The sequence below is a fragment of the Lonchura striata genome, chromosome 3, assembly GCF_050655825.1.
Source record: "Lonchura striata isolate lonStrDom1 chromosome 3, ASM5065582v1, whole genome shotgun sequence".
NCBI lineage: Eukaryota > Metazoa > Chordata > Aves > Passeriformes > Estrildidae > Lonchura > Lonchura striata.
Genome location: NC_140705.1, coordinates 57,823,454 through 57,851,182, shown reverse-complemented (window position 1 = coordinate 57,851,182; position 27,729 = coordinate 57,823,454). Strand labels below are relative to the sequence as shown.

At 37.2% G+C, this 27,729-nt stretch overlaps 1 protein-coding gene across 35 annotated transcripts in view; it reads left to right on the top strand.

The window, feature by feature from the left end:
- The window catches only part of SYNE1 (spectrin repeat containing nuclear envelope protein 1), a 290,639-nt gene that overhangs the window by 200,303 nt on the left and 62,607 nt on the right, over positions 1–27,729 (top strand). For 22 of the 35 annotated variants that reach the window (XM_085576560.1, XM_085576559.1, XM_085576556.1 and 19 more), the window contains 20 exons: positions 1,378–1,551; positions 3,330–3,521; positions 4,109–4,156; positions 7,738–7,872; positions 8,481–8,587; positions 9,621–9,771; positions 10,579–10,710; positions 10,872–11,027; positions 11,857–12,066; positions 13,379–13,480; positions 15,199–15,318; positions 16,898–17,098; positions 18,347–18,520; positions 18,969–19,100; positions 21,771–21,967; positions 22,858–22,990; positions 23,371–23,553; positions 24,370–24,519; positions 26,022–26,198; positions 26,802–26,957. In XM_085576560.1, coding sequence (XP_085432686.1) covers positions 1,378–1,551; positions 3,330–3,521; positions 4,109–4,156; positions 7,738–7,872; positions 8,481–8,587; positions 9,621–9,771; positions 10,579–10,710; positions 10,872–11,027; positions 11,857–12,066; positions 13,379–13,480; positions 15,199–15,318; positions 16,898–17,098; positions 18,347–18,520; positions 18,969–19,100; positions 21,771–21,967; positions 22,858–22,990; positions 23,371–23,553; positions 24,370–24,519; positions 26,022–26,198; positions 26,802–26,957 — 3,030 coding nt within the window. The remainder of the gene's footprint in view (positions 1–1,377; positions 1,552–3,329; positions 3,522–4,108; positions 4,157–7,737; positions 7,873–8,480; positions 8,588–9,620; positions 9,772–10,578; positions 10,711–10,871; positions 11,028–11,856; positions 12,067–13,378; positions 13,481–15,198; positions 15,319–16,897; positions 17,099–18,346; positions 18,521–18,968; positions 19,101–21,770; positions 21,968–22,857; positions 22,991–23,370; positions 23,554–24,369; positions 24,520–26,021; positions 26,199–26,801; positions 26,958–27,729) is intronic. The other 13 variants (XM_085576583.1, XM_085576579.1, XM_085576568.1 and 10 more) reach the window with 3 other exon arrangements.

The following is a 27,729-nucleotide window of genomic DNA, read 5'->3' as shown; positions in this document are numbered from 1 at the left end:
TTCTCTCAGCCTTTTGCCCACCCCCAGCCTAATGGTCGTTGTGAGGGGCAGATAGAAAGCCTTTATGCTGTGCTCAGCAGTAGCACAGATTTAACCACAGCTGCAAGGCACTGTACAAACTGCAGTGAAGTTAACTCCATCACAGCCAGATCAAATACAATCTTTTCTCCTTGTTCCATAATATTTGCACCATGCTTAGGTTTCACATTATCTGATACAACTGAGTATCCTCTGACTGTCCTATTTGTTTTCTTATTCACAAAATGCCCTCTATTCTCTCTAGAACTCAATATCTCTCTAATATTGGGGAGCACAGAACTAGACACAGTACTCCAGGTATGGACTCACCAGTGTCAAGCAGAGGGGCAGGATCACCTCCCTCATCCTGTGAGAACACTCCTAAAGCAACTCCAGACACCACTGGCTTTCTTTTTCCACATTGTTGGATCATGTTCAACCTGAAGTCCACCAGGACCCACCTTGTTCTCTTCTGCCAAGTTGTTTCCCATCTGCTTAGCCTCCAGCCTGTACTTGGTGCATGGGGTTGCTCCCCTGCAGGTATAAGGCTTCACACTTTCCTTTCTTCCTGTCAGCTCATTTTTATAGCTTTTCAGGGTGGCGGAATAGCCCTCTGCCTATCAGCCACTCCTTCCATTTTGTGTCATTAGCAAACTTGTTGAGGCTCATTACTGGCCACTCACTAGACTTTGTGCCATTGATCACTGTCCCCTGGCTGCAGCTGTTCAGCCAGTTTTCAGATTCATATGGGACAATTAAAGGGTGAGCAAGACTTGCTGATCACTCCCTGTCTTTCCAATGGATGGATGAGCTGCTGAATAGACAGGGGCATCTGTGTTGCTCTAATGTTGATGGTACAGTAGCCATTGATGTTTAATGTCCTTCCACACCCTATGGCTTAGGGATCCTCTGAGAGGCCAGAGAAGGTAGATAGCTCTTCAGGCTTCTCTTTACCCATGTGACTGTACCAAAGGCCCACCCATACTTTGTTTGGTCCTTGAAGTACCCTCTTGAGAGACAAGTGAAGCTGACTTCTGCCGAAAAAGGGAAAGTTGCTTTCCTTTCCCTGCAACGCATTCTCAGCTCTGTGTATTCCTTTTCTTCATGTGCATCTTTCTCCCTAAGCAAACAGTGCTGTATTAATTGAACAAACTGAATAAATGTAGGGAGAAACCCTACATTGTAGGGGGAGAGCAGCAAAAGGAGACTGAAAAGACCTCACCTTTAGAATGCTGTAATAGCAGAGTTCTACCGGAGAAAGTAGAAATAGAGTGACTGAACTGAAACAAAATTTCAGCCATCAGAAAAACACACTCATTAATTGAAAGACATTATATAAAATATAATTTGTACCTCTAGGAAAAACTGAATGAGCAGCTCGAAGAACAGCGGCAAGAGCAGGCTCTTCAGAGGTACCGTTGTGAGGCTGATGAGCTCGACCACTGGCTACTCAGTACCCGAGCAACGCTGGACACCACTCTGCTTCCTGCTGAAGAACCTATGGACATGGAAGCACAGTTGGTAGACTGTCAGGTAAATACTAAGACAATTATTAAGTTGAATGAGCCAGCATATTTGTGGAGACGTTTCTGAGCTCTTTAGCATCTTCTATATGCTCAGTAAGCTTCCTCAAAGGTTTGTGAAACAAAATACAGCCTGTTCTTAATTTCTCATTAGAGATTGCAAACAGCACTTTAGAAGGCCCATGTGAACATAGCAGTTGAAAAACAAAATGTCCTGACTGCAGAAAGATTTGAAGTTCAACATCTTTCAGATGTAGTTCTGTTTAGCTTTAAAGGTGTTGTATTTATTTCCCTTGCTGTTTTTGCTCACCTCAAGCTGAAATTGTTGAACAGCTCACCTGACAGGTATGAAAACACCTGCAGTGTACTTTCCTACACATCGTTTTCCAGCTGAAGAACATACTGGCACTAGCAGTGATGACTGGGATAGTGCTGTGTTTTCTTCAAGAATAATCCTTACATACATGCAAAAATAAAGGATAATCATCAGTATTTACTGGTCTTATGGCTTGAAGATTAATCAACTCAGAATACCAAAAAAACTGAGGAAGGACATGTTGCTACAATAAGAGTTTTTGCAAATACTTTTATTAACAAGACTTAGATCATTCCTAGCATCCAGGTTTTCAAATTAATGGGTATTTTCTGTTTTTAAATGATAGTTCAGAATTATATCATCATTATATTTAAAATTACAAAAGAGACAAGAGACAGATTGACAGATTATTAAAGAATGATGTTCTCAATTATTTTAGGCTAAATGAGAGTTAAGTTTCATGCAAGTCTGAAGAATTTTCATTGACAATACCTCATCATTGGAACTTTCAGTCTGCTTAATATCAAGAGTTCTTTCATCTGTCCTTGAGAGCCCTTTGTTGTATGTAGATAAACCCTATGAACTTTAACAAAGCAGTATTTTTTAATACAGTTTGTAGGAAACTCAAAAAGAAAAGTTAACTCTGTGGAAGAATTAATATTACTTTTGCTGCTTCTTAAAATCGTAATTCAGTAAATTTTATATATTTTTTCCACTTTTTGGAGACTCTGCCGATCTTATTCTGCACATATTCCTTCAGGAGAAATATTTCTAAATTCATACTTGACAGTTGCTATGGAAACAGAAGCATTTGATGTCAGGCTAGGTTTTTGAGCAAGACTTGTTTGAGCATTGAATCTGAGATCAAAATATGCACGATGTTTCTAATACATGAATGGTTAATGAAATGTCAGGGAAGTAGCTTTTGAGAATAAACATGCCAGAGATTTGTCACTTTAAGTCTCTCTTTAGACTAAAGAGGATTATACAGAAATCCTTAAGTCCATCATGCACCAATCAGAAAGAGCAAATTGTGACAAGAGAAGCTTATCAACACAGCCAGAGCAACACATAGGAGGAGGTAGGAAGCACTTGACTACGTGTAAATGAAAGAAGAGGAAAGAAGTATCTCTGTCTGTGTGCTTCATTTCTTGTCATCAGTGGATGTCAGTCTAGCTTCTTAGCCATCCTTTACCTTTAATATGCAAATAAAGAGCATCTCCTCTACAAGAAATTGTTTCAAGTAACTTTTTAAGTTCTTACTTTGAAAAGGGTTGCAAACTGAAATGGCAAATACAAACATTTGCAAGCTTGTTCTAAAGAACTCTGAATGGGACTGGAAGGCAAAGCAATGATAATCTGACTTTTTCTTAGTTTGGACACGGGTGAGGTAGGCCACAGGTCGTCTTGCCTGAAAACTTGACAAGTGCTGGAAAATGTATGAATTTGGGTCTTTGTTTTTGCTGCTGCAGAACATGCTGGTTGAAATAGAACAGAAGGTGGTAGCCTTGTCAGAGTTGTCTGTGCACAATGAGAACTTGCTTATGGAAGGGAAGGCTCACACCAAGGACGAGGCAGAGCAGCTGGCTCTGAAGCTCAGGACACTGAAGGGCAGCCTTCTGGAGCTGCAGAGGGTGCTCCATGACAAACAGATCAACATTCGGGTGAGTGACTCCTTCCAGCTGTTTTCATGGTGGGCAAGAGTTTGGGGATTTCATAACAACTTTATGCAACTGGGGAAAAGAGTGAAAGTGTTGCACTGATTCAGTTTGAGTTATTCATCTTTAGTTAGTAAATGGAATTATAGCTCCAAAATACATAACTGTCTAGAAATCTTTAGCTGATAATTTTCAAGTTAACATTGCTTTATGGTAAAACTATCCTAACCTCACTATCTTCACTGAAAGGACAGTAATAAAATAGATGATTAGCTTGGGTCTGGATATAGTCTATTCCTGTTTCCTGTCTGTTTAGATTGTGTATGGTCTGGGGCGGGATTACTCTCCCCAACAAAAGAGTGATCCTAAGTATGTGCTTTTTTACAGTGTGCACAACACAGTGAACAGATTACATAAGGGAATATTTTTAATTATGGCTAATATTTAGTGGCATCATTATACCAAATGCAGCATTATATAAGCATAAGTTCATTTAACCTCAGTCTTGCCCTAGGTTTCTATTCCTAGCAGCTTTGGTCTACTCATTGCCACTAACTCATTGTATTTAACAGTTGCTTTTGATCATTCTTTAGGTCAAACTAGCATGTGGAGAACCGAATACATACAAGAAACCCAACCATGTAATGTGACTGTCTGGTTTTGAATTTGCTTGCCCTGCTGTGACTCCCTTCCCCACCTTTTCTTTTACTTCTTTTCTTGGCTTTGCTGTGCAAATTAAACATGATAAGCTTCAAAGATTTCTGGCTTGTAATGCAGATTAAAGTCTACTGAGAGGTTAGCTTGAAAAGTCACTTGATGTTCTAAGAACTATTTTTAGTCCAAAGCAACTGCATAGCTTTAAAACTTCACATAATTTCAGAAAAATAGAGAAATAAAAATGAAAGGAGAATGCCCCCAGGTATTTGTTCCTATTTTCTCTTAAGTGAAGTAACTTTAATATTATTCTTGCTTATTAAACCTCATGACTATGCAAATGAAAAGTTATCAACACCATGTAGGCACATGTTACTTTATTCTCATATATTACCTGTGAAGTGAAAAGGCATCACAGAGTTTTTTGTTAAATTTTAAAATTTTTTTAAATATTCTAAAATGCAGTGGTGTGCTTTTGTTTACTTAAACTCTTAAAACAGATTTTTGAATGATCTTTTAAAATCTAAAATAACAAATAATTTCCAGATGTAGAAATGAATCATTTAAGGTGGTGCATGAATGCAAGACTCAAGTTTCTTTTTGAATTTCAAGTCTTTCTTTGACTTCATTTACAGCTCATATAAGAAAATAGATACAGGCAGTATAACATCTTCTAATCTTCAGTGAACCATTTTTTTTCAAATCAAAAGTTCTATAAAGTCATTTTCCAAACACTGAGGACTGAGGCCAAGAGCATCAGATGCCCCAAATTCTATCCAGTGCCAGTATTAACCTTGAGCAACATTACAAGCTAACAGCACTGTTGTTCATGCATGTAAAAAACTCAGATTTTTACATATCTCCAGATGTTCTGATAACCTTATAATAGACCAGCCTCCTCCCAAAAGAAGGAACCTCCCAAGTGGCACTGGAAGACTATTATAAAGACTGAGCTATATTTTCTGAAAGGGTATTTCAACCTGTCATCCTTGTGTGCAAGGCTTTTTAAGAGTCAGTGTGAGATTCTCTTTCTTGGAACAATTTCAGTTTTCTTTCGATTTTAGTTAATGAATGTCACTAGTGATACAAAATAAGGTGACTTGGACACCAACTTTTTTATTCATTAAAAAAAAAAAAAAAAAGTAGTGAAACTAATTAGAAACATGCTGGAACAGGAGTGTTCCAGACTATACTCTCTCCAAAAGGTAGCACTTTAAAACACATAAAATATTGAGTCTGCTACTGTTTATTCTGTAGTTTAAGGGCAATGAAACACAGACTCCTTAAAAAACAAAGAAGTAGAACATATTCTTCAGTAAAAAAAACTCAGTAAAACAGATAGTGTTTCTTTACTTTTTATTGCAAAGGAGGCATGGGGTAGGAATAACTGCAGTTTCACAAGAAGATATATGCCTCATATAAGTTTGTATAATTCTGAAATCCTTTGAAATACTAATTTCATCACAGTCTTCTTCAGGGATTTTCCATTTATTTCTGTGCTAGACTGGACAGTAGCTGGGAATGACTGGTTCAAGCTTGTATTTGCTTGGCTGTTTAAAGGAAATGTAATAGTGTACCTTCAGACAGAAAATGCAACTCTAAATGCAAATGTAAGGTTTTTTCAAACTTACATTCTGTAATTTTACAATGGTAAAATCTGATTCACAAATACTTTTGATCTAAAAAATATGTGCAGTAGCATATTTGAAAAACCTCATTGCATCAACAAATACCACAATCCCTTTTACACTCCTTGCTATTGTAGGAACCATGAGACTATTAATTATATGTCTCAGTATAATTCCAAAACTGTTATCTTCTCAGTCCTCTTCCCAGAGAAAAAGAAACCCAAAATATAACTGAAATCAACCAGCCCACTGAAATGGAAAGAACTAGATACTGTTCTCTAAAGAAATTTACAAGTTGAATAACTATCCCTAGAGTCCCTAGAGTATATAAAATTAAGCAGATTTTTTCCTCTCCACAATTTACAGAAAGATTGTCTGTTTCCTAACTTGTAATACAAAAGCTATAATTCCAGATCTTCTTTACTTCTCACATACTATTTTCTTTGCCCAATCTGACATTCTGTAACAACATTGCTCACATTCCAGCTATGCCAGCTTGTGTAGAAACTTGTTCCTACAAAGTATCAGAGTTTACCTGCAAGCTGAAACCTCAGTAAAACAGTTATTTCATAAAGCAAGGGCTAATGTTTTTTTTTTTCAGCACCAGGTACTTCTTGTTTCTTTTTGCACCTCTTAACAGTTTATATCCTCTAACATTAATCAGTCCTTTCAACTTCAGAACACTCATCATCCCCCAAAATTAAAATCTTACACCTAACCTTCTACTATTTAGCAAAACTCTGCTGTTTCAGTGGCTTGTGCCAGGGTCACTGGTGACAGAGGTCAGTCTCAGTTGTTAGCATAAGGAGCAGCAGGTCAGGCAAGTACGATTTCCACACCCACCTTCTGCCATGCTGGTCCTTGTCTGATTTGAGAGGTGTCACCTGGAAGGCACAGTGTCTGTGATTTGGAGAGCCTGTTACTGAATCATTTGGCAGTCTTAATCTTTTTAGAATAAAGGCTGAATTGTGGGCATAATGGGAATCCTACAAAAATGAAATATATAGACAAAATGGGAGAAGTATTAAGCCCCAGCTTTAGATCTTGAAACTTTCAAAAAAACCCAAAAAGGTGCAAGCTCTACAGTCATCATATGACTGCAAGTAATATTAAATAAGTCCAGAGAGATGTGTACATATAAGTAGCCAGACCTACACATCTGTGTTTAAAATAAGGCCCAGCATGTTAAAATACCTACATTTGAATACATTGGCTGCTAAAATTACTTAAACTTAGACAACATAGACTTTGAAAGCCAAGAAGTTGATGAAACATTTTTTTGAGCAATTGAGGCATTGGTTCTTTTTTGCATTGCTTACACAGAAAGCCTGTATAATCACTCATGTTGGAAAAACATGATAGAAATATGAATGGAAGGAACTGTTGCTTTTGCTGTGCTGTTCTTACATTCTGTGGTTTGATCTCTCTTACTTTCTCTGCTGTTCATATTTCACTGCTGTTTACCCAGTGTGTTTCTGCTGAACGTAGTTATGTACTTGCTGATAAATAAATATTGACCAGAATGACAACCAGAATTTTCTCCTTTTCAATTAGACAAAAAAATTGCTTTAATTAGATATAAAACCTGGCAGAAACAAAGCACTGAATCCCTGCATTGCCAGGTAAAGCTGCACCCTCCTTTACAAGTGAAGGCTGGTTTCTAGAAGTAGAGCAGTCTTTAGAAACACATCAATCCAAGGTCTCTGACCGGTGGCTTCTAACTCTGCTAAGTGCAATGATGCATGTTTATTTTTACATTTTTAGGGATGCTTTTCTTGCTAGTAACCAAAAACCAGTAAAAGTCAGAAATCTTAAGTCTTTGCTCACTTCAGAATTTACATGAGCCAGCAACTTGAAAGATTTTGCATAGATGGGCTGAACCTGCCTGCTCTCTAACAATGTCAGAGATTTTTTTAAATCTTAATGTCTCTTTCTTAAAGCAGGGGTCTTTACAAGAAAAAGAGGAGAGTGATCTGGACTTCGTTTCCTCACAAAGCCCCAGTGTTCAAGAATGGCTGGCACAAGCAAGAACTACTCGCTCAGAGCAGCAGCAGAGTACCCTGCAGCAGCAGAAAGTTGGTATTCTGTTGGTTTCTTTTACTCCCATCTTCAGATTGCACTTAATGCTATAGCTGAGCCACTCTTGTTAATAATTCCACTGAAATATTCATTTTTACACTGTTTCATACTCACTGTTTTGGTAATGATGCGTCTGAGTTCCCTATCTTATATCTTTAACAGTCAGGCAGGCTAGACTTCCTGGATGAGCATGGTCAATTCACATAATCAGTAGAATAAAATTTGTCCATCAGCAGAATAAAATAGAATCAACCCTTTAAGTTACTCTAAGGAGAGATGATAACACTCAAATTCATAATTTGTCTTCATACAAGCAAAGATACACATATTACAGTATATATTGTGTTGAATGATTTGAAGCTATTCCCACTAGGGTAGGTTCCAGAAAGTGCATTGTATTTGTTAATTAGTTCAGTAATCCAGTTTATGTACCCAGTTTTTCTGTGTCCCTGGCTGGAGATTTTAGACTACTTTTGGTGTTCAAGCAAGCCATTTGAGAAGTAGCTCAGCTAACTTTGAATTACAGTTAAACAACGTAGACATATACTTCTAAGGCAAAACCAGTCTGTTTGAGATTTGGTTTTTGTAACTTGCTGTGTTACAGGAGCTGGAACAGGAGCTAGAAGAGCAGAAGAATCTGCTTCGATCAGTAGCGTGCCGTGGAGGAGAGATCCTAACACAGCAAAGCTCTACTGAAGGGCTGTCTATAAGGTGTGCTTTCATGTGTTGTTCAAAAAGTAAATTTCTGTGGCTGTACTTTGTCATCCCTATGCTTGCATGCCTCTTCTGCTCAAAGTCCTCTAATTTTGTTTTATCATTTTATACAGCACCTAGGCTACTGGAGTCCTGGTTTATAATTCAGGGGTCTAATAATAAGGTTACACAAACTGTTTTGTGATAATAGATCACCTTCAGTATTTAGAAATGCCCTTTAATTCTTATGATCAGGAATCACACTAAAATTAAAGACTAGAGAGACTCATTAGACAAGCAGTTACTGTAACTTTATGGACCAGTACTGGGGTGTGAATCACATCTACCTCAAACATTGGCATCTGCCATTGTAACCAGATCTTCCCAGATGAGACACTCATTGCTTAATTTTATTTTTCCTGCACTTAGCAAGTATTTTTCCTTTTGAAGCCTTAATTCTAATGCCAGGAAGTACTTAACTAGTCTCTTTCTGTTTGAGGCTTACTTCTGTCAAGTGATGGTGTACTATAGAAATAATAATAAAAAGAAAAAAACAAGAAAACACAACAACAAAAAAAAACCCCACAAACCAACCACCAAACAGAATATATGATTAACTGTTTACCAAAGCTAAACTCATATGCTTGTCCTTCATTAAATTATGTCTGCCATTTTGAGGAAGGAGGTGAGGAAGGAGTCAGATAAAATATTTATTTTAATTCATTCTTTGAACTAAAACCTCTTTATAGGTTACATTTCAATGTAGTATATATTCAGTCTGGTTTGGGGATTTTTTACTCATTTTGGGTACTTGCAACTTCAAACAGTCTTTTCAAAAGTACATTTTATTTCATCAGATAAGAACTGCTTGCTGTTCAAACTAGGCTTTGTCTTATTTGCAGAAGAAAAAAACCAAAATCAACAAGTCAGAGCTTTAAAAAGTAGCACAAGTAGCACTTAATTTAAATGTAGCATTTCCTGATGGAAAATTATAACTTTAAATGGTTACAACTTTTGCATTTGTTAAACCTTTATGCTTCTTCTGATTCAGTGAGAAGCCTGATGTGCTCTCTGAAGAATTAGTCTTAGAAGGTGAGAAGCCGTCATCTGAAGAACAGATGAAGAGGAAATGGGAAAGCCTAAACCAGGAATTCAGTACCAAGCAGAGACTTCTCCAGAAAGCTTTGGAAAAAGAACAGCTGGTAGCTTTTTAAAATTTCACTTTCCATTTTCTCTTTGAAAGTAGTTTTTGCAACAAGAGGTACAATATGTAGATCCATTAAGGTGCTGTAGTTAATGCATGAGATATGGAGCAATTTATTTTTGTGACACCTTTAAAAACTATTAAATATTGGCACCAGTACTGCTCATGTTCAAAGTGATTTGAATTGCACTCCCATCAGGGTAATGAACTAGAAAGGAAGAAAGAGCTCAGACAAAATGTTTACCTACTTATCTAACTCAGGATAATTCTGTAACAAATCATCCCTCTCAAAGTGATCAGTACTCTGGCAACAGCTTAGAGGAAAACTGTTATTTTCAGTTTGAATTTATTGGTTACATTCAATTCTTGATCTCAGTGGGTGAGGAATTTCAGGAACAGTATTTCTATTGAAAGAACTGGGGAATAGTCATTTAAACTGGAGACAAACCAAAGTCTGTATTAACATAACTTTTCCATTTTATTGTTAATAGACCAAAATCCACTATTTTTTGTATAACACTCCATTAATCTGCTTCCAAGGTTCTAAATACCTTGTATTAATTAAACAGTAATTGATTATATTTTTGGTAAAAGCTAGTAATTTTTAATTCTGGCTACAATCATTTGTCCTGCATTTCTAGTGAACCTCCTGTTGAGCAATATTTATGCAAAATATTCATGACATGAAGCATTTGTGGGCAGACCATGAGCCAGGTGATAGCCTCAACCATCAGGGAATCTGTACAGCTGAATTTGTGCCCTACATATGGTAGATGCATCCTAATTAGTGCTTCTCTCTCAACAGCTTTATAGCAGACCAAACAGATTAATACCTGGAATGCCTTTGTATAAGGAGGAGACACAGGATGAAGATAAATCCTTAGTGTCACCAGTACTGGTTGAATTGAATCAGGCCTTTGAAGATGTCTCATCTGAGGTAATTTTCAAGTGTCTTTACACCTGTTTTACAGCAAAGCCACATTAACAGGGAAAACTCCTCCAGCTATGACCTGGAAATCCAGGCCTTTTCCAAATATTAGAAGTTAGGAAGACTGTCTTATACGTCTGTGCTGTACTTCTCTGATTCCTTTTGCCCAGGCTGGACGGGTGGAGGAGACCCTGCATCTTGAACAGAAGCTGTATGATGGTGTCACTGCCACATCCATGTGGCTGGATGGCGTGGAAGAGCAAGTCTTTGTTGCTACAGCTCTGTTGCCAGAAGAAGAAACAGAAACCTACCTCTGCAAGCAAGAGGTGAGGAATCCATGAGTAGGATTTCTTTTTAATTGCCAATAAGTGTGCATTTTATGTAGTGTTTAGAACAAAGGTGTTAGAATCCTGGATAAGTGACATGTCACTGACATAATCTCTGTGTAACTGCAGCATTCTGCAGTTGACCGTGTAGAGAATGTTGCAGAAAGCATAGACTGTAGACTGTTTATTCTGTTTAGCATATTTTCTAAGTATTAGCAAACACCACACTGTTGAAAATGAAACACAGTGAAAAAGAAGGAGGGATACTCTTGGATATAGAAACAGCACAGGTTTATGAACGTTAATTAGGGGTAAGGGAGGCAGAAAGAATTGAGCGGTGGGGGCAGGGAGAGAGAGGCAAGGAACAATGGAACAATGGTTTTCAACTGAAGAGGATAGATTCAGACAAGATATAAAGGAAGGAATCTTTCAAAATGAGAGTGTGGAAATGCTGGAGCAGGTTGCCCAGAGAGGTGGCGGATGTTCCATCCCTGGAAGCATTCAAATTCAGGCTTGAGCGGGCTCTGAGCATCTTGATTTAGTTGAAGATGTCCATATTTACTTCAGGAGGGTTGGACTAGATGACTTTTAATCCAACCCAGATCTTTCTGAGGATTTACATCATTTTGTTCCAGCACTTGTTTTCCTTGGAGTATGGAATATTTTTACTATCAGAGATTACTGTAGCTTCCATCTTTTTCTAGTGTGTGTGTGTATATCTGCAACGTAAAAAATTCACTACATCATTGCAAAATTGACAATGGTTATGGCAATGTTTGACTGCTTTCCAGAATGTCTGATTGTCACTTTTGTTTTTCTACAAAATTAGTCTCTTGCCAAAGAAATCAAAGACATAACAGAAGAAGTGGATAAGAACAAGAATTTGTTTGCTCAGCTATTTCCTGAGAGTAGTGATAAGAGGGTAATTATAGAAGACACTTTGGATTGTCTCTTGAGAAGACTGACCTTACTGGAGTCAGTGGTAAATCAGAGATGCCACCAGATGAAAGGACGGCTCCAGCAAATTATCACATTCAAGGTATGAGGTGATGAAATTAACAGAGGTGTATGTCAAATGGGGATATAAAGGCTGTTAATTTTTGGTACCAAATCAAAATAACAAGGTTTTCACAGGGTTTTTTGAAAAATCAAGTTCTTCAAGCTATGCAAATTTTGATACCCTAATAATTACTCAAAGTTTAAACTCTTCACTAGAAGGCTTCTAAAACTCATGCAATTACTGTAAAGTGATAATCTTTCTGTGTTGTCTCACCCTGCTGGCATTGCATAAAAGGAACACTGTGTTATGCAAGTATGAAAAAATGCTGATAAGTGGAGAAATGTGCACTTTCAGAAAACTTTTCAAACAGAGTTGAGAAATGCTTTCAGATCTTAACTTGGTCTCTACCTTACCTCCTAATATTATTATTATTATTATTGTTGTTGTTGTTATTGTTATCATTATCATTGTCATTAATATATGAAGCCCTTCAGTAGGGTTTATTTTTAATTGAAAATCCATACATTAAAAAAAAAAAAAAGATTCCTTGTGCCTTTAGATTAGGGCCATCTTTGCATAGATTGTTGCTACTAGATTTCCTTTCAAACTCCATAACCTATCCTCTGCAATCTCCCATTTTTCAATGAAAGACTTCCCTTTGCTGATGACATCAAGGTTGATTAGAAATCATTGCATTATTCTTAGAGATTTTCAGTATTTAAAATAAGTACTGAATGTAAAAATAAATACTAAATCATTAATGCACCTCTTATGTAGTGCTGACAGTCTCAGAAAAACATGCTGATAATTTTTTGTTGAGATGAGTGCAAGAAAAAGATGATTGATTGTATTTGAGCAAAATTGTTAAGTAATATTTATGTGTCTGTTCTGATAAAATATTCTAAAAGTTTCAGCTTGTGGTTAGCCCTGTAATGTGTGGAGGTCTTGTTTATTTATGTATTATATTAGCACAAGTTTGTAATTAAAACAATTTGCCTCAAAAAGTAAAATCAAGCTTGTTTACAATCATATGTGGTTGAATAAACTGCACATGAATTTTTTTTTACATGGAGGTAATGACCCTTGGTAATTAATTATTTAATTGGAAGGCAAAAGTAGAAGTGCATTCATGGGATATGTTTTAAATATGAATCACTTTTGCTCTTAGTCTCCACAGCTGGATTTTCAGCATAATTAAATGTTTTGCATTGGCTAAGTATGTTGCTTTTTGAATATTAATGCTATAGTGCTACCATGTAATATTTAATGCTTTAAACTCTTTGAAGCATGGAATATTTTTCAGTTGTTTTGTGCTGTGATTGGCTGTAATTTGCTGTTTTTTCTCCTGTAGAATGATCTGAAGCTCATGTTTACATCAGTGGCTGATAACAAATACTTACTTCTACAGAAATTAGCAGAGGCAGCTGATAGACCAGAAACAGAGCAAATTCAGGTACTACCACATATGTGTCACTTGGGAAGAGGTAAAGTTTTTATCCAAAGTATTAAGGGATTGTAGAGAACAGTTCCTTTAAATGAGAGAACATGCATGTTCACATTAAATATAGGAAAATAAGTATGTCCAAGAGTGTATTACACATATTTATAAGTAAACAAAGCAAAAAGGCACAACAACAAAATAACCCTAGCAAAAGTGTCTCTCTCATCTCCCCAGCTGACCTACTTCCTAGTTAGGTTTATACTGGGCAATATTTGAAAAAAAGAAAACTTCAATAAACAAAGTCCAGAGTTTTGCTAAATGGTTTGACTATTAAAATTTACTAAGAACCAAGGGCACTTTACTGCTCACTGGTTTATAGTGATGTCTTTAATGTTACTCATTTTAATATAAGGCAGTAATTGTTTCTTTATCAGGAATGGCCTGATTAATTAATTATTTATATGAAAAAGTGTATCCTGTTTTCTTGTTTCTGTTTTGCCAGTGAGAAAAATGAATGACGTATGCTAAGGGCTGCTTTTTATAAATATTTCTAGTTAGTGATGTCTGCTGCCAGCAGGTGGCTAAATGGAAGAGAGTTACCCTTCAGTAAAACAGAAGTACTGGACTTTAAATACCTGACATTCAAATTTTGAAGGAGTTTGCATCTCCTGTATGAAAAAGAGAGGTCACACTGTGTCTTTCTTTTCTATCTTTTGTGATGCCAAAAATTAGCAAAAAATTATTTATTTACGAATAATTTAACTACCAGCTAGGAAAACAATGTGGTAACAAAAGCAGATGAAATTATTTCTTACAGAAAACCTCCCTTGGCTGATAAAACTTTTGAATTCAAAAGCATTGCTGCTTGTTCAATATGTGGTCAGGAAAGTAGAAATAAGGCCTTTAATCAGCCTGGTGACTTCAGTTGCATGAAGTGGAAGTTTAGTGACTGTATTGTGCAAACTACATGTTGCTGACAGGCAGGAGTTCTACTTCATGTACATAGTTTAAAAATACTTGGGTAGGAAGCTTTCAGAAAGGGCCTCAACAAAGGGCTTTAAGTACAGGAATCTACCTCACACTTCTAAATTTGTTGTAATCTGCATGTGTTACTTCAGCAGAGACCTAGGGAAGCTTGTTGCTTCCACTGGAAAAACTCATCATCTTCAGGCACTTGCCTGAAGAACACAGAACCAATCTGTCTTCTTAAGTTGCAGTTTTCCAAGTGCAAAAGGGGACGTAGAAGTCTTTTTCCTTGACAGTAATTTTGGCCCAATCCCAGTCTTGGAAGGGAACTACACATCTCTTTGCTTTCATATATGGGTTCTGCTGTGATGGTTGTTTGCTTGGTGCTCAGAGATGACAGGAATGACTATTAATAAAAAAATTCTTTAAATTACATTGTTATAGTAAAAAAAATAGTTTGGGCCTCTACTATGTAGGTAAAAGCATGGAAATTCATAGCTGTGTTAGGAATAAAAAATACTAAGCATAGTATTTTATATGATACTAAAACAGCTTGTTATTAAAAAGTAATAATGATATGCGTATTCAACTTTAAGAAAAAAACGGACTCTCCCAGCTTCTAATGAATATGTTTCCTTCATAGCATCCTTTAAAATTTCAGCACATTGAAGGTGTGATTAGTACTGCAAGCAGAAAAAAAATCTGATCACAGGGCAGATACACTACTGTTATTGAAACTTAAGCAATGTAATTTTCATATACAGGTCATACTACAGGCAGAAGAAGGTTTAAAGGAACTAGATGCTGGAATCAATGAATTAAAGAAGCGTATAGACAAGCTACAAATTGACCAATCTTCTGCACAAGAGTTGTCTAAGATCCAGGTATTGTTCAATAGTTCCATCCTAGACCTGTCCATCCTATCACCTTTCTCACCTGTGATATCAAAGGAATGCTTCTTTTTATTTTTCATCAAGCAGTTTAGGAAAAGTGATTTTAAGGCATTTCAGTATGTGTGAAACGTTGTGTTCTTTCTGGTTCACCAGTTTTACAATTTTACAATTTTTACAATTTACAGATTTTCTAACTTCTCTGATATTAGCAGTAATAATTGTAAAAAACATGTAAAAAACATGTTTTCTACAAAACATGTAAAAAACATGTTTTCTACAAAACCATGCTTTCTGTCTCATTCACTCCCTTTTGAAACAGATGACATTAAGCATGTAAACATAAATTTGTCTGCTGAAGGTTCATCCCTGTTCTCACCAGAGTCTCATGACGGTGGTTTAGTACTGTTTCATATCTGTCATTCAAAGCAGAAAGGGAGTAAAGTAGGATGAAGAGTGAAGTGAGACCTGAAACTGGAAATGTTCTGCTTTTTATAGAGCATCTCTCATATCAATACACGTGGGCAATTGATGCACAACTTCTGTAAACCTGTTGAGAAAGTTCTTTTTGAGCAGTTTGGCTGATGCAGGGGAATGCTTGAGGAAAGATCAAGGAGAAGGTTTATGAATTAATTCTACCATTTACAATGACATAATAATAAATTGGAAGCAAATAAAATAGCTGAAACTGGACCATAAACTTATTAAGCCAACTAGACAGTGATATCAATTAAAAATGAATGACTAATAAATAAATCACTAAGAAATGTGTCTTTTGCTCAGTTCTTAATCCTTTTGGTCTTAGCGTGCCCTACTGGTTTGTTTGGGGGTTTTTGTTTTGTTTTGTTTTTTGGTTTGGTTTGGTTTTTCCTTACGTTTTTTTCTCAGTTTTTGTGCCGTTATGTTCCCCCTTCCTTTCATTTAAGTTTTTAGAAAAGCTTTCCTTTGTCTTTTTCTGACAATATTGCTTCTCACAATTTTCTGTTTAAGTCTGGGAGAGCCAGCTGTAGTCTGAGGGTGGGCCCTTTGTTGTAGCACTGGATGATCGTAGAGATATTTTGGTTGTTGGAATGTCTTGTATAGATCAAAAGTATGGGCTTGTTTTGGTTTTTACAGTAAGTTGCATGTATCTTGCTTGCTACCAGTAAGATTCTGGGGAAGGAGAAGGAAACAAACCTGACTTTGAGATGCCTATGGTCTGTATCCATGATGGAATCCATGCAATCCTCTGCATTATAAAAAGTAAAATGTAAACAGTGACTGCATTGCACAGTAGCCACTGGTTTTTGATGCATTAGGCCAAACCCTTGCTACTTACATAAGCCTTTGGAATTCTACTATTTTTTTCCCAAATGCATGTACTTTAAAGAGTTTCAGGTCTTGCTTATTTTTTCTTTCTTTAAATGGTGAGTTAATTTATCAATGAAATCAGTATATCTGCAAACTCTTTTTGAACTGGAATTAAATGTTGTTCTGCTAGTATTCACAGAAAGTACAGGGACAGTTAGGTTGCTTCAAAGAAGACCTGTAAGGTGTGAAATAAGAATCACCATTGCTGCCCTTTGCCCACCAGGATAAGTATGATGAGCTGCTGATGATCATTGGATCCAGGCAGAGTGATCTGAATCAGAATATGGCTCTGAAGGGGCAGTATGAGCGGGCTTTGCAGGACCTGGCTGACCTGGTAGAAACAGGCCAAGAAAAAATGGCTGGTGACCAAAAAATGATTGTTTCTTCCAAGGAAGAGGTTCAGTCACTTCTTGAAAAACATAAGGTAAGAAACCAGGACATATTTCAGGACTAGTAATGACTGTAAGGTTGTTGTCATGGTTTAGCCCTAGTGGGAAACTAAGAACCACACAGCTGCTTCCTCCTTATGTGTTCCTTCCTTGGGGAAAAGGCGAATCAGAAAGAAAATGTAAGCATTGTGGATTGAGAGATGAATACTAATACTAATTTTGATTAATACTAATACTAAATTTAATAATAAAAATAATTTCAATGGTCAATATAACTGTAATGAAAAGGAGAGAGAGAAATAAACACAAGAGAAATAAATAAATTATGTAAAATACTGTTGTTCACCACCTCCTGACCAATAGCTAATCTGTCCCTGTGAAGAAATCAGCAGCTTCCAGACAGCTCCCCCCCCCCCCCCCCATTTTATATACTGAACATAATGCTCTATTGTATGGAATATCCCTTTGGCATGTTCAGGTCAGCTGTCCTAACCATGGTCCCTCCAGGCTCCTCATGCACTTCTTCGCTGGCAGAGCAAGGGAAGCTGAAAAGTCCTTGACTTGGTGTAAACACTGGTCAACAACAAACCAAACATCAGTGTGTCATAAACATTATTCCTATAGTAAAGCTAAAACACAGTACTGTACCAGCTGCTAAGAAGAAAATGAACTCTATCCCAGCTGAAGCCAAGACATTTATGAAGAGCAAATTGCTAACCTTCTGTTCCTAAATATTCAGGAGCTTTTCAGAATGGTGGTCCAGACTGTATTTTAAATTGGAGCCAGTGAACTGTTCTGAAAGACTGTTTCAAATGTTTTGTTTAAAGTGAACCCAGATGTATTGCATTTTCTTCATTAATCTAATAAAAAGTTCCTAGTATTGTCTTTCCATCCTACATAGCAATTTCATCCACCACTCCATTTATTTTCAACAGAAATTTAAATTTATCAATAGCACCCACAAATAGGACAAATATTTTTCACATTTTCATTAGACAGAATTTTTTGGAGTTGTTTATCTATTTAAGCAGGTTTTGTTCATGGAACGAGGGTCATGATGGAATTTGTGTGGAGAGAATGACTGACTCCTTTCTTTGAATAGACCAGTGTCTTTAAATTCTGTTGGATTTTGTGAAATGTGAAGTGAAAGGTTTACCTAATTCTTTGTAGATATTTGATTGTACTGCTTATGTCTTAAAATGTTTTTTTAATGGTAATGAATTGAGTAACAATTGCACTTTCTCTTTTCTATTCTCCCTTTCCCTCACATCTGAATTTTTCAGGAATATTTTCAAGGGTTGGAGTCACACATGATCCTGACAGAAACACTTTCTAGAAAGATGAGTAGCCTTGCCCTCTTGAAGGAAACTCAGTTGCATTCAGAGATGATGACAAGAGCTTCAGCTGTATTAAAGCTGGCTCATAAAAGAGGTGTGGAGCTGGAATACATTCTAGAGGTGAGAATTTCTATAGCCTTTTCTATACCTCCATTGTGACCAACCACCAGGATATTCTATAATGCTGATTTCCTGTGCTTGGAGAGAATGATGAGCATCAGTCCATTTTGTCATACACAGAAAGCACTGATAGACTACATGTAGTCTTTTCTGTTTAGCTGTTGTGACCTTCAGGTGGCACAAGTTATGTTCCTCTAAGTCTAAAGAGCTGCTTAGCTTTAGCTGGTTAAGGATAGCATGACTGTTTTATCCATGTGTTCTTACCAAAAGTTCAGCTTGTCACAGGGATAGTGTCTTTTTACAGGTCTACTGGACATTTGTACTGTTATTTCTGTGCTTTCACAACCATATATGGTGGAAAGCTGTAGGACTTCAGATAAAAAAAAAAAAGTAATAAAATTTCTAGATACCCAGATTCACCATATACATGGATAATTTGTGCTTGTAGACCTGGATGCATCTGGATGAAGATTACCAGGAACTCACCAGACAGCTGGAGTCTGTTGAAGGAAACATCCCCACTGTTGGTTTGGTAGAAGAGACGGAGGACAGGCTTAGAGACCGGATTACACTTTTTCAGGTTGGTGCTTTGAAGACATTCTCTGCAGAAAAGGGAGGTTGAAGGGATCTCTGACAGTCATCTAGTCCAGCCACGTGCTTGAAGCATTACCATTGTCACAGGCTGGGTCACCAGCAGCTCAAAAGCGGGAGATCCCACAGCTGACCATGGGACCAGTTGCAGTCCTGCACCAAGACCTACTATAAAAGGTTTTCTGTAATGCCCAGTCAGTAACATCATCTTTCAGCTTGTCACCATTGTCCTTTTTATATTGTGTGGCACTACTGAGGAGAACTTACCTCTATAATCTTTTTAATTTTACCTCAAACAGCTGTAGATTTTGTTAGACTGGCCCTTGTTTGTCAATCTAAAGCAAGCACATTTCCCACAGCCTCTTTGGGAAGGAACATGTGCTCTAGGTCCCTAAATAACTTAATAATTCTACACCAGACCATGACTACTTCCTTCTTCCTCAACTCAGTGAGACGTGGGTCAGAGCACAGTGAGATGGAGTAGATTTGGCCTCATCAGCACCACCTAGACAGGGATAATGAAGTAACTTCATCTGGTTTTCACAGTCCTAATGTAAGCCAGTGCTGTGGCTTGCCTGATAAGCTGCCAGGTTAAATATACCACCAATTTCATTCTTGATCTGTACTGAGACACAGCTAGTCAGCCCAAGGTGCAGACATTGCATTTCTTCAGCCTTCCGAGGTTTCTGCTGTCTCCAACCTCAAGTTTAGTGAAGAGTCTCTGGAATCAGTCTGCCATTTTTGTCCCAGCCACTCTCCTTGCATTAGTCTCATCCAAAAATCTACTGAGGGAATGCTGTCTGCCATTAAGATGTTGGTATTTGGGTTAAAATATCAATAATCGCTGGAGTACTGTGCCCATTGCAATCTGCCAGCCAGGCATTAAGCCTTTGATTACTAGCATTGAGATTGGTAATGCAGGTCATTTTCAGCCCAACAAACAGTCCATTTATGCAGCCTGAGCTCTTTCTGCTGCTAGAGGAGGGTCCTGTGGGAGATGGTATCAAAGGCCATGCTGAAGTCACTCTGATCCACAGAGACAGTAATTTTGTTAAGCTGGGTATTTGTGGTCACCTCTTGGTCCTTTTTGTCACTGAAAATGGAATCCAGGAAGATGTGCTCCATGATCTTTCCAGGGAGCAAGGTGAGGCTGAACAGCCTGTGGTTCCTCAAACTGCCTTCCTCCCCACATGCAACAAGTAATTTAATTACAGTTTTTCTACCACATCCTGTTTCTTTGTTCTAGTGTTTTGTTTTTTTTCTCCTTATAATATACATTTTAGTTGGGAGTTTTTCATTCTATTTTTGTTTTACAGAAAAATGTCTGTCAATTTTTTCTTAACTTTGTGTTGTCATCTTTTTGGTTATTTTACCAGACAGCTTTCTTCTTTTCATATGGTATGAGGACAATTTAAGCAATCTATTTTGTGGTTGTTTTGGTTTTGTTTGATGCTAGGCATTGTTTGTGTTTGTCCCGACCCTAAATTAATTTTCTTCTTTTCTTTTTCTTTTCAGTTACATAAACTAGGTTGCTCAAATCCAGATTCTTGTATTTCATTATGTCATAGATTTTATTATTTGTCCACATTTAGCTTTAAAATCATCATAATAAATTTATTATTATCTTAGAATATTTCAAGACTCTGTCTAGGAATTTTTCTTTATATTTTTTATGTGTAAATACATAGACTCACAAATATATAATTTTTTTAATCTATTAAAAACTATTTTTGGAAAGAGGAAATAGGAGTGATAGAAAGTTCATGTACTCACTATAATATTGGTCGTTTTGTACTTTTTATATTCAGATTACTTTAATCAGAAGTGAAAAATGGGAATGCATGTACATTTTACCCTCTAAGTTATATCAATAAGATGTTTTTAAAATCCATACTATTTGGATAATGATAGTGGAATTTAAAAGGTATATTTGCCTACATGTGCAAAATATTTAGCAATCCACAAGTCACCATTTAAATTAAATCTTTCTCAGTTCCAGGTCCATTCTGGGTTATAGTATTAACAACCTTTCCTTTTTCATTACCTTTTTTACTTTCTTGTGCAATAAAAATTGGTCTCTGTGTTCAGGGGTTTGGATGGATGGAGTGATCTTCTGTTTTGTAGCCTTGAAGAGCAGGAGGGTAGATCAGTAAAGGAGTTAGATGTCCAGAGAGCTGAAGATGGGCATTGGAAGGGCTGAAGAGGGAACCACTGTTAATAATTTTATATTGGACATCTTTAACGTTCATTGCAGTAGATAGTAGGTTTTCCGCAGATCATAAAGTATGTTCTGGTATTTTAATCAATTTCCATCAGAAATTATGTTGCCCCACAAAGGTTCTTTTCAGTTATAGGCTATCTACACAAAGAAGGAGTTAATCATAAGGAGGAACCAATATATATATTGACATGATTGGGTTTGTGGCAACATGTTCAGCTTTTGAGCAGATTACCTGCATGATGATCCTTGGGAAGTCCCAGAGCTGCAGCAGAGGAAAAATTTGATATTTTGTAGTAACCAGAGCTGCAGCAGAGGAAAAATTTGATACTTTGTAGTAACACTGGATATGCAACAAATTGCAGTAAAAGGAAACTGAATGTTGAGAAAGTGTGGTAGCAGAGATCTGCAGTTATCTAGCCATCTCCTCTGTCATTACAGCATCTGAGATCTAACCTGACTGAATACCAGCCTAAGTTATACCAAGTGCTAGATGATGGGAAGAGGCTCCTTTTTTCTGTTAGCTGCTCAGAACTGGAAGGTCAACTGAACCAGCTAGGAGAACGCTGGTTAAGTAACACCAGCAAAGTCACCAAGGAGCTTCACAGGCTGGAGACAATACTGAAGCACTGGACAAGGTAATGCTGATGTAATGGTAAATACAAAGTTCTTCACCTGTGTTTTTCAGGCCAAAGCCATTCTGGACCCAGACATATTTGATTCAACATTTAAAAGAAAGTACTTTAAAATGTATGTCATAGTTTGACTGCTCCTCTGTACCATAGAGCATACACTCTCATTTGTAATAAAAGATGTAGCAGATAAAAGCTGCTGTGAGGAAATCAGAAAATACTTTCTTAGATTATTAATTTAGAAGCCTTGTGTGCCTACAAGTTAAGATAGAAAACTTGCATGCTTTGCTGAGTAACCTCAGCATGTTTTAGTAGATGCATTGCAATTTCTTAGTTTTTGTCTGTGTGATTGCATATATGGAAAGGAGTTTTTGGTACCTTACTAACATTCATATGCTATTTTTGAAATTATGTATCTAATTGGTGTAAAAGCTTTGTCTATGAATCCCTGGCTTATGTGTGGACGCTCATATTCTGTTATCTCCTTAGTTGCTTGGCATGTGAAATATGGGGAAAAAAATCTGCTCTGAAATACTTTTTGGTAAAGATTTAGGAAGATTGAACCTTCTAATGGAAGTGAATCATCTGTTTATGTGCATTGAGTGGGGTTACAGCTTGTCAAGAGAGGTTTGGGACCTACTTACGGTCCTTCATTAAACTTTTTTCTAAAGGCAAAACTAAGGCACCATTAGAAATTGTGAACATAGTGGCTAAAATAGGAGCTTCCTCATGCCATGCCTGTCTGTAAGATTAAATTATGTTCTTCTGAAATTTGTTAAGAATAACATTTCAAATCTGGCATTCAGTATCTTCCTCTAACACGTGGAGGAAAGACTGCTCAGTTGGAGGCAAAAAGTGGCAATGAATGTTTCATTCTTCTTTAAACATCTTGCCAGGTATCAGAGTGAATCAAATGAATTGACACAGTGGTTGCAATCTGCAAAGGAGCGACTTGAGTTTTGGAGCCAGCAGTCTTTGACTGTTCCTCAAGAACTAGAAACAGTCCGAGACCACCTGAACTCCTTTTTGGTAAGTTGTTCATGAACCTGAGACACCAGTTTCTCTCCAATTACAATTAAACAGTTGATTAATCAAATGGTTATATTTCTTCTTATCATTGATGAGTATATAGGTAAACTGTTCTTCAAAATTCTAGTGTGTATGCACATTAAGCACTTCTTTGCTGTATGCAAGGATTGTAAATCTTGAGGATTCTGAAAACAGAAAAGAGTTTTATGACTGAACACAATTTTTGTTCTAACTTACTCTGAAGTATAGTTGGTAAATACTAATAGAAAGTACATATTTTAAAGGGAAAGGAGGATATTCTTAGCTTTTTGAGGTTCTAAAACACTACGTAAAATTAAAAAGTATTTAATTATTTTCACAAAAAATGGTTCTGCTTACAGGAGTTTTCAAAAGAAGTGGATACTAAATCATCACAGAAATCTTCTGTCTTGAGTACTGGGAACCAACTCCTCAGGCTTAAGAAAGTAGATACAGCTGCATTGCGTGCAGGCTTGTCCCATATCGAAACCCAGTGGACAGAGCTTCTCACACAAATCCCAGCAGTACAAGAGAAGTTGCACCAAGTAAGAAAGCTATTGATGGCCTTTGACATTCTGAAAACTAAGACTGTACAGTTGGCACTGGCTAGTTGCTTCCTTTCTGAGTTTGTCCATATGAGGAAAGATAAGAAAAAAGTTATTCCTGTTTTATTGTGGAAAAGCTTACACTTAGTTTCAAATCCTGCCTGTCTAGCATGCATCAATGTTAGTTTCAGACTTTCATATTTACATTTGTTAAATTTTAACTGAAGAACAGGTGAGGGTTTTTTCAACATATTGGTATGCTTTCTGGAAAAAGAGATTTCACATCTTTGTGCCCTGTCAGGTTGGGGTAGTGGTAGTGGTTTTGTTCAAATTGAATAGGTTAGGTTTAAGTCTGTGAAAGACAAAACAGATCTAAAAACATTCTTTATTTTTGCTAGTATGTGTAGGCATAGGATGCTTTTGGTTATGTAGTTTTGGGGCTTTAATGGTATAGTGCTGAACTTAGGGAATTATACTGCTTGAAAAGTTGTCATTATCATTGGAAGCTGTTGCTTTAGTTTATAACTTAGAATGCTCTCAGAGTAATAACTTTGTGATTTACAGGGAGAGAGGAAGGGTCACAAATCTTAACTGAGTCTGTGATAATAAACAAAACAATGTCATTCTGTAGTTCTCTGAATTGTCTTGTACTGCAAAAATATACATGTCCACCTAAAAATGTCATAGAACACATTCTTGAGTAATTAAATGCAGACAAGCAGAACTCTATCAACTACTTAAACTGTGTTAATGCAAAGCAAGAAATTCTTATCTATAGTCTTCACAACACAAATTAGAAATCTGTTATCTCAACAGCTCCAGATGGACAAAATTCCTTCTCGCCATGCCATCACTGAAATTATGAGCTGGATTTCGCTGATGGAAAATGTAATTCAGCAGGATGAAGAAAATATAAAAAACGTAGTAGGACAGAAAGCAATTCAGGGTTACATCCAGAAGTACAAGGTACTGAGTGGAAATATTAATTTTCTTTTTGATTTATCCCCATTGTTGCCAATATTAAATATATAGCAATATGTAAAATACAAGTGATTTAGGAAAAAAAAATCACCAACTTTGTAGAGTGGTTGGAATTGTATGAAGTTAGAAGTGTAAAATATTTGATACTGTGGAAAAGAAGCCAAAATTACTTTTACTCTGCTCTTTACTTATGGGAGGAATATAATTTTTAATATGCTTACCTTAATTTCTAGGAAAAAATTTCTAGGAAAATCCAAAGCAATATGCATATTATTAAACCTTATTAGATCTGCCAGAGTGAATGCAGTACTCCAGTCAGGGTCTTTCAAGAGCAGAACAAAGGGACAGAATCACCTCCCTCAAACTGCTGGCCACTTCTCTTTTGAAGCAGCCCACGATGCAGTTGGCCTTCTGGGCTGTAAGTGCATGCTGTTGGCTTATGTCCAACTTTTTAAACTTGAGAACTCCCAAATCCTTCTCTGCAGGGCTGCTCTCAATGAGTTCATCTCCCAACCCAGGTGCAGCACCTTGCATTTGGACTTGTTGAACTTCATGAGGTTCTCATGGGCCCAGTTCTCAAGTTTGTCCAGGTCCCCTGGATGGTGTTCCATTCTTTAATTGTATCAACTGTGCTGTTCTGCTTCATGTCCTCTGCGGACTTGCTGAGAATACATCTGATCTCACTGTGTCATTGATAAAGGTATTAAAGAGCACTGGTCCCAGAGTAGAGCCCTGAGGGACACTACTCATCACCGGTCTCCACCTGGACACAGAGACATCGACCAAAGCTCTCTGGCTGCATCTATCCAGCCAAATCCCTATCCACAGAATAGTCCACCCTTCACACCCATGTCTCTCTAATTAGGAGAGAAGGATGTAATTTGGATGTCATTTGTCAAAAACCTTACAGAATTCTAGGCATATGGCATCAGTCAGTCTTCTCATGTTGACTGGTGCTGTCATTCCATAGAAGGTCACCAGACTGGTCAGGCACAATCTGCCCTTAGTAAGGCTGTTCTGGCTGTCTTGGATCATGTCCTTGGCTTGAATGTGCCTTAACATTGCTTCCATAAGGATCTGTTCCATGATCTTCCCAGAAACAGAAGTCTTTACAGGCTAACCACTCTGTAAAGATAGGAGTGATGTTTCCCCTTTTCTAGTCATTGGGTATTTGCCTGACCACCATGACTTTTCAAATATGATGGAAAGTGGCTTGGCAAAGCATCAGTCAGCTCCCTCAGGACCCTGGGATGCATCTCATCAGGTCGCATAAACTTGTGCCTGTTGAGCCTCATCAAGTGGTGCTGAACCTTCTCATTTCTTACAGTGGGAGGGACTTGTTTTCTAATTTCTGGTCAATTGCTAAAAAACACTTCTAGTGGAATTGTGCTAAAGATGTAGCTCTTGAACTTTTTTCCTCTGTTTTGCAGGAAGGTGAGAAGTTGTGTACTCATGCACTGCTTTGTTTATTCTGTTTCTTTTCTTAGGGTTTCAAGATAGATTTAAATTGCAAACAGTTGACTGTCGACTTTGTGAACCAATCAGTGCTTCAGATCAGCAGCCAGGATGTTGAAAGTAAACGTAGTGACAAAACTGATTTTGCAGAACAGCTCGGAGCAATGAACAGACGTTGGCAGATCCTGCAAGGCCTGATAACAAAAAAGGTAATGAAAAAAACCTCACTCCTCTGGAGTGAACTTCCAAAATGCGTAGAACAGTAAGATTATAATGGTTTGAAGCCTCTACAGGTCATCTGGGTCAATCTCTTGCTCAAACAGAGCTAACTTTACAGTTAGATCAGAGGGGACTTTGTTATCTGAATCTTGAAAATTTCCAAGGATAGATTCCACAAACTCTTCTGGGTAGCTGATTTATGTTTAACCACTCTGGTGAGGGACAAGTTTTTGTCTTGTTCCCAATCAGGATTTCCCATGTTGCAACTGGTGACTGTTATATCTTCTCCTTTTATTGAATATCTCCCAGGATAGTCTGCCTCCACTTTCCCCATGCCTCCCTTTAAGTAGTGAACAGCACAGTGAGATTATTCCTTTGCCCTCTTTTTCCCAAGCTGAATGAAGCCAGGGTTATTCCTAATTCTATTAAAAAGACTAGATATATTTAGATTTGAATGTATATACTGGTTTTAAATTCTGAAAGCACCGAATTCCAAGAAGACACTACTTTGCATTGGTCTTCAGTGATTTATATAATTGACATAACAATAAAGATAATTTTATGAGAAATTATATACTCATTTTTCTCTGCAGATCCAGCTCTTGGAAAGTCTGCAGGAATCCTGGACAGAATATGAAAATAATGTGCAGTCCCTAAAAACTTGGTTTGAAACCCAAGAGAAGAAGCTGAAACAGCAACAAAAAATTGGAGACCAGGCTTCAGTGCAGAATGCTTTGAAAGATTGTCAGGTAATGTCTACTTATAAATAATAGTGTTCTCTTTCCCAGAGTTTGAAACCGCATTTGATAAATCCATGTGAAATCTTCATATTGGTGAAGTCAGTGACTCAACTTTTCTTGACTTCAGTAAAGAAGAGATTTCATTCCTAAGGTGCCAGTGATAAAAGAGGAAAGAGCCAAAATGTCTCAAAGTTCCTTAAGACCAACTAAAGTCATTGTTATTTTTACACTGGACATTTCAAAGCATGCCAGTCATACTGAACTAGATGACTGTCAAAGGAATATGTTGTCACATCTGTTTAGCCAGTCTTATGGGTTTTTTCTCCCTTTTCAATATCTTTCCTCCATGCCCCACTTATTTCCATTCTTTTTCTTCCTCATATATTACACCTGGCTACTCAGAGAAAAGTGCTAGAATCCAAGGAATTTTTATGCATTCAGAAAGTTGGGAATTGTTTCTTCTTGTTTTTTTTGTTTTGATTTTTTTTCAAATCTATAGCTATCTAGAAAAGGAAAGAGAGTTGTGATTATGATGTGCAAAGGTGAGACAAGGCAAAGTGCAGCTCTACATAATGCACATAAGTTCAAAACCACCACAGTTTTCCACATGGAATTCATACAAGGATTGCACAACAATGAACTGGGTATCACAGTTGTCTCTGAACATCTTACTCAGAGCAACATGTATTTAAATAATAATAAGAAGAAGCTTACCTCTGGAGCTGCCAGGCCAGAGTTAAAGCTTACAGGTGTATAGGCAGAACAGATACTTCTGAATTTA